We start from the raw sequence: 6,568 nt of genomic DNA on the forward strand, positions 1-6,568 counted from the left end.
GGTCGCGGAAGGCCGGGACCGGGCGCCCCGCTCCGTCCGCTGCACCTGAGTCCCTGGGCCTGTTGGGGGGCGCGCATCCCGCCGCGGGCGGTGCGGTGAGGAGGGGGCGTGGGGACGTGGCGGGGCCGGTCCGCACCTGTCCCGGGACGCGGCGCCTGGATTCCCCCGGGGGAGATGGGCTCGGAAGGGGCAGCGAGGGGCCCGCCCTTTCCATCCTCTGAAGCTGCCGCCGGCGAGTTTGACAAATGTCCTGCCTTCCCCCTTTTCCGAAGGGAGCATCCCTGAGGATGCTTCTTGGCCCTTGGAACGCAGCAGGCCAGGCTCCCCGCAGTTTGCCCTCCCTTCCGTTATCCGGCCTTCCCCGCAGCCCCGGCCTCCGCAGGCTGGGGAGTGCGGTGCCCGGTGCGGGGTGGAAACGGGGAAGATGGGTCTGCGCCTGCCCCGCCCCTGGGAGCGCCCTGGGCTGCAGGGCCTGACTCCACCGGAGGGGGCTTCCTAAGTTGGTGGTGGACCGAGGGCTGGATGGGGTGGAAGCCCTGTGTGGGTCGTATTCCCAATTACGAGAGTATCCTGGGCTGTCACAAGCATCAGGTGACACGGAGGTGCAAAAGTTGTGTCCTCCGCCTACCCTCAGGAAGACTTCCAAGCAAAGACTGTCTTGTAGCCAACTCCCAGGGATGAGTAAGATCCTGCTCGGCAGAGGGGACGCCTTGAGCAAAGGCCCTGAGGTGTCCGTGGTGAGCAGTGAGGGAGTCCTTGGTAGAGAGCTCTAAGAGAGGAGTGGGAGTAGGGAGGAGAGGCAGCAGGGCGTGGGCTTGATTTGGGGTGAACTGAGGTTTCCAGGTGATGTGGTAGGGGGTGCACAGCTCAGGTCTGTTGCTCCGGGTGGGGGCTGCTGCCGGCAGCCAGAAAAGAGGGTGTGGGGGTGCTGCGGTGCGTAGGCCTTTGCCTGAGGGGTCTTCAAGGGAAAGCCCCTGCTGGGCATCGAGTACAGCGGTGTTCTGGTCCCTGCTGGGGTAACAGATCATTTTCTAGAAGTCTTAGTGGCTGAAACGGTTGTGTACCACAGAGACGCAGGATATGATGAGAAAGCGGAATCTAAGAAACATTTAATATCAGAAATTCTGAAGGAATGACCCCCATTTGCATCACCGATTCTGATTCCGGAATGCTCATGGCCACTTTTCTGGACAACACAGTAGTGTGTTCTTTCCTGTCCTAGAGCGTGTGGCTAGCGGGGGGGGCGGCGCGGGAGGATTTGAGACTGGGTGGCCAGAGGCTGGGCTTTGGGTCTCACCCAGTGCCCTGCCTTCCCCTAAGGAGGTCTCTGAGTCCTTGGTTCCCATGGAAGAGCAAGGTACAACAATTCTCCATCTGGGAAGGGTCCCTCTTTGTCTCTGAGGGAGGGGTTGTCATCAGGGATGGCCCGGGACCTGGTAGGGGTGCAGGCAAGGGCAGTGGGGGGCTCTGGGGTGCTCAGATCAGCTGAGCTGTCTGGGCCTGGCCCTGTCTGCTGCCCTGGAGGCCAGAGGCTAGGGGCTCCTGGGGGTTCAGACCCTACCTTCCTGGGTCCCAGGAAGCCTGTGACCAGCCCATAGCGCATGCTGGCTGTGGCTGGCGGTACCTCGGCCTTTGCACACGTCCTGGACTTTCCTGGGCCTCTGCCTTCCGCTGAGTGGGTGGCCCTGCATCTGGTGTGTCCAGCACTGTCCAGAGCCACACTTCGTAGGCAGCAGCCCTTCCCCTTCCAGGGTGCCCAGTCAGTGAGCTCTTCCTATAACTGTCCTGTCTGCGGTCCTGTTGGGTAAAGAGGCACAGAGGTCTCGTTTGAGGTGGTAGCTCCACATGGCTGTGCTGGCGTCCCTGTCAAGCAGGAGAACCTAGCGAGCCATCTCGGGGGCTGCTCTGGCTTAGACGAATTCTCTGAGGTCCAGAGAGGGAAGGGGTTTCCCCGAGGCAGCAGAGCAGGGCTGGATGAGCTCCAGCTACAGAATGGTTCTGGACCCTGCCGTGTGCCCAGCATGCAGTCCCCGGGTGCTGTGGGCTACACAGCCTTGGACAAGGGTCGAGGCGCACAAAGAGGGGATTAGCGTGTAGTTCTCTGTGGCGACAGCAGCTGGCAGAGATGGCTCTGTCTGTGCTGGGGGTCGGGGGGGCTGGAGCCCAGCAGTCAGTGACACCTGAAGAAATAGACTGCGGCCAGATTGAGGGCTTGAGCGCTTTAGAAGGCCCGGGCTGTGCAGGGCGGGAATCACTTGGGGAGGGGAATTAGGACGAGGGTGGGGGAGAGAAGTACTGGTGGCTGCCTTGCGTGGGGGGTAGTAGTTGGAGGAGGGGAAGAGGTGATGAGGGTGGGTGGCAAGTCATTGTCCTTTCTGTCTCCAGGAGAGCAGCAGGCGAGGCATCCCAGTGCCCCTGAGTCTTGCCTGGTGGCAGGGCCTGGGTGGGGGTGGGGCCAGCACAGGATCTTGGTCAGAGGCTCTGGGAAGGATGTCCCTGGGCTCGCTGATGGGGGTGCGGTCATTGTGTCATTAGATCTGAGACACTGGTGACTGAGCTGCCCCTTGTATCTCGCTTACCAAGACCAGAGGACGGGGCAGACATGAGCGTGCTAGCCAGTGCCTGATGCAACCCTGTTTCAGAGCCGTTAAAATGTAGAAAGAGTGTCTCGGAACTGACGGGACGCGGTGTACATGACGAGATCGAGGCCAGAGCTGAGGAAATGGTCACGCTCTGTGGTCCTTGGGAGCAGAACGGGGACAGCAAATGAGGGGAGGAAAGGCGGTGGTTGGGGAGTGGTGAAGGCCAAGTATTCCTTGATAGGGTACACGACCTGCCCTCCCGGGGCGCTGCCCCTGCCCCTTACCTGAGCACTAGGTCTCCGTCCCGCCAGACTCAAGGCTCCATGGTCCTCCATGGCTTGACCTGTCTTGTTAGGTGTCGGTGACACATCTCCAGGCCTGTGGCGCTCTCCCCAGGGCTCTGGTCACCTGGCCCCTCCACGCCTGCCTCTTTGATGGCCCTGCTCAGCATTTTCCCTTGGTGGTAAACACACTCAGGTTTCCATCTGCTTTGTCAGACATGCCCCGTGGTCAGCCCGGCCTCGGGCCTCCCTTCGCGGCCAGTCCTCATGGACGGGCAGCCATGGCTGGCTGCCCACTTCCTCCCTTTACTCCACTGAGACCATTCCTGCTGAGGTCAGTAGAGGTTTTGTCATGCTGGTCCGGTGGTCACTTCAATCAGGTTGTACTTGACTCCAGCTGGCCCTTTAGAAGTCTCCCCACTGACCTTGTTCCCTTTCTCCCATCTGAGCCTCTGTGGCCGGTCCTAGCGGGCTCATGTCTCCAGGCGTCCATTCCTGTCCCGGATCAGTTCCTCGTGCCCATCCTCAGTGCTCCCATTTGCCCACTCTTGCTGTGGCCACTTCTGTGCTCCCCGCTGTGTCCCCTTCAGTGGCAAGAACATGCCAGACACGTAGCACCTTCTTCGGTGGCTCTTCGGCTGCTCCTGTGCACCTCCCAGTGGCCGCGTGGCCCTGGTCTCGGGGACATAGCTGGGTTTAGAGTGGCTGTCAGGATGTGCGTATTTATGAGTTCTTTTCATGGAAACTTTCTTTGGGGTCAGGATTGGAGGTCCGATCACCGGAGGAGGTGATGAGGGTGAGTGAGTGGCGGGTCTCTGTCCTTTCTGTCTCCAGATCTCTCTCCAAAGGAAGCCTCTTGGTGCCTCCGAGTTTGCAGGGGGGTAGGGCCTGGGTGGGGGTGGGGCCGGTGCAAGGTCTCCGTGGTGGAGGCCCAGGGCCCGAGGCTGAGCTCTGGAGGGCTGGGAGGACCCAGAGGTTCCTGGGAAGACAGGCTGGTAGGACCCGGGCTCTGGCAGTCGGCCCGGTGGGTGTGACTTTCCGCTGCAAAGGGAGACAGAAGGCGGCTCCTTTAAATGTCATTTTAGACTTGTTCTTCAAGTCCCCAGAGGGTGGGAACCTGCCGAATGTCTGACCTGTCCTGTCTGTCCAGGGGAGCAGAAACGTGCTCAGCTCAAGTCGGAAGTCCTCGAAGGCGGGCCTTTGCTGAGGGATGCACCGGCCTGGGACAGGGAACTGACGGGACCGCATCCTGCTCCTGGTTTGGTCAGGAAACCCCGAGGGCAGTGGGGCTGCGTCCCCGGTGTCAGGCCCGAGCGCTTTGTGGGTCCAGGGCTCGGGTCTCAGGCGCAGCAGGCCAGCTGCTCTGGGGCCGGCCCAGGTTAGGCCTTAGGTCTGCAGGGACGGAGCGGGTGAGGCGGCCAGAGAACCCCATTAGGGCACGTGCGTGCAGGCAGGGCAACCAGAGCCGGGAGGGGGCGAGCCCCTGAGTTAGCCTGAGAGGGGGATAGGGGGCCCCGAGACGACACCAAGTGCCCACAAAGGCTGGGCGGCGCCCAGGGGCTGCGGCCAGAGGGGACAGGGGCTCCTGTGGCTGGTGAGGCTGGGAAGGCGGGGGCCTGGCTGGGGGCTGGCCGGTCCCCCTGCCCCCTCCGAACTGTGGCGGGACCGGAGCTTCCCCACCGTGTCCCATTGCTAACAGCCCCTGGGGTTGAGTGTCTCAGGGCATCCTTTGGCCAGAGAGGGCTCCCGCTCTGCCCTGGTGTCCTGGGAGAGAGGACCAGGGCAGGCAGACCTCTGAGTCCAAGAAAGAAGTCACTTGGTGAGGGAGGGGCCCGGGGTTCCACAGGCTCTCCAGGAAGCTGGTTCGGTGCTTCTTTGTCATTCTTGCTTCGCTGCCTGGGTGTGCGTTTGCCTGTGCGGGCGTTTAAGCGCCTGAACGTCTATGAGATGGCCGAGTGACCCGGAGCCCCGGCCTGCAGCGTCCCGCCCGGCCAGCCCTCTGAGGCCGGGGCTCTCGTGTTCAGGGGCCCCTCCGTCTGGCCCCGGCGCCTGCGGTCGGCCTGTTCCAAGGCCAGGCCTGGGGCTGGCCCGCGTGGGCGGTAGGCGGCCCCCCAGCCTCTGCAGTGACGTCCACCAGAGCGGCGGCCTGTCCCGCTGGCTGTGAGTGAGCCTCAAAACAGCCGCCACCCAGGGCTACAAACTCAGCCCAGAGAGCCTGTGACCAGGCAGCACCGTGGGGCCTGGGCCCCCGGATCAGGCCCAGCTGCTGCTTCCAGGCTCACCCCTTCCCTCCGAGGGCGCCCCTTCCCTGTGGGGTTCCGTGTCCAGGGCCGCGGTTCACTCATGCCCTGCCCTCTGGGGCCAGGAAGCTGGGCATGTTCCCTGCGTCCCCTGGGCCTCCGGCTCCGCTGGGATCCTCGCTGTGAGGAAGCCCGACCCGGCACAGATGGGAACCGGGCTCCGTGGAAACAGCACCCAGGTCCTGCAGGCGGGGAGGGTGGCGTTAGGGATAGCGGCAGCCCTTTCCCGCAGACCCACGCTTCCCTGCAAGTGTCCGGGACTCTGGGTTCTTCTGCCGGTGCCATCCCCGGCTGCCTGACTGGGGGGGAGGGGCGGGGTCCTCCCTGGGTAGCAGTGGTCTGGGTGCCAGGATGTGCCCAGGACCAAGGCTGCTCCGAGTGCATGTGCACCTGTCAGCCTCCAGCCTCCCCCTGCCGGCCTCCAGCCTCCCCCTGCTGGTCCCCAGCCTCCCCCTGCCGGCCTCCAGCCTCCCCCTGCTAGTCCCCAGCCTCAGCCTACTGGCCTCCAGCTTCCCCCTGCCTGTCCGCAGCCTCCGCGTGCTTGAGTCTGCACACATTGGGGCAGCACCCCGGTAGGCAGTGTAGGCAGTGAGCCCACGGCGATTTGGTGGCAGCTTGAGGGAGGAGGCACGCGCACCCCACACCCCTCCCCACCCTGGAGCGCCTGTGGAGAGGGCAACTCTGTCCCACCTCTGGGGTCCGGGCTTCTCTTTTAGAGGCCAAGGGGACCCGGCAGTGGAGCGTGAGGACCAGACATCCCCGCGATGACCAGGTGGGTCTTGGCGGTGGAGTGGCCTCCCCCCGGGGACAGGGGAGGGGCCCGCTCTGCCCCCAGCCCTTCCTCATGCGCTGGCGCCCCCTCCCCAGTTCCCCCGTCTCCAGAGTCGTCTACAACGGCAAGAGGAACAGCAGCCCCCGCCCCCCGCCCAGCAGCAGTGAGATCTTCACCCCGGCCCACGAGGAGAATGTGCGCTTCATTTACGAAGGTACGCAGGGCGCCGCCCGCCGGAGCTCTCCGGAGCCGCCCTCCTGCCGTCCAGGGTGCGGCTTCTCCCCCAGCCTCCAGGGGCCCGGTCCTGGTCACGGAGGCGGGCAGCCTAGGGAGACGCTGTGTTGGGAGCGGGTCACCTTTACTTGAGGGGACCGTGGAGGGAGACAGACGGTGCGCCCCAGGAGTGTGCACGAGTGTGGCCAGGGTGTGTGAGCACATGTGCACCCCTGTGTCCATGACGAGTGTGCCAGGAGGTGGGAGAGGCGGGGCGCCTAGTGGAGGACGGAGAGCTGGCAGGTCACGTGTCTCTGCTACCACAGCCCCGGTCACCACACGGACGAGGGGCGGGCCTGGGATGGGCTGGGGGCTGACGGCTGTGAAACAGGGGTGGCGGGGGTGGGGGCGGAGCTCTGA

The 6,568-nt window shown here is 64.1% G+C and overlaps 2 protein-coding genes across 8 annotated transcripts in view; one reads left to right on the top strand and one right to left on the bottom strand.

Annotated features, from left to right (window-relative positions):
• Positions 1-1,603, bottom strand: part of LOC115281688 — a 6,053-nt gene extending 4,450 nt beyond the window's left edge. Inside the window, exons 1-2 of the mRNA XM_029927108.1 lie at positions 1,562-1,603; positions 670-769 (exon numbers count right to left, since the gene is read on the bottom strand). Of these exons, the coding sequence (XP_029782968.1) occupies positions 670-769; positions 1,562-1,603 (142 nt within the window). The remainder of the gene's footprint in view (positions 1-669; positions 770-1,561) is intronic.
• MCRIP1 (MAPK regulated corepressor interacting protein 1) overlaps positions 7-6,568 on the top strand; it is a 7,718-nt gene continuing 1,156 nt past the window's right edge. Inside the window, exons 1-5 of one of the 7 annotated variants that reach the window (XM_029928235.1) lie at positions 7-95; positions 3,625-3,659; positions 4,014-4,126; positions 5,880-5,935; positions 6,031-6,149. In XM_029928235.1, the coding sequence (XP_029784095.1) occupies positions 5,928-5,935; positions 6,031-6,149 (127 nt within the window). In that variant the 5' untranslated portion in view covers positions 7-95; positions 3,625-3,659; positions 4,014-4,126; positions 5,880-5,927. Of the gene's footprint in view, positions 96-1,225; positions 1,358-3,624; positions 3,660-3,766; positions 4,127-5,034; positions 5,343-5,879; positions 5,936-6,030; positions 6,150-6,568 lie in introns of those variants that run through there. The other 6 variants (XM_029928240.1, XM_029928236.1, XM_029928238.1 and 3 more) reach the window with 6 other exon arrangements.

The sequence above is a fragment of the Suricata suricatta genome, chromosome 17 (assembly GCF_006229205.1).
Source record: "Suricata suricatta isolate VVHF042 chromosome 17, meerkat_22Aug2017_6uvM2_HiC, whole genome shotgun sequence".
In the NCBI taxonomy this organism is placed as follows: Eukaryota; Metazoa; Chordata; class Mammalia; order Carnivora; family Herpestidae; genus Suricata; species Suricata suricatta.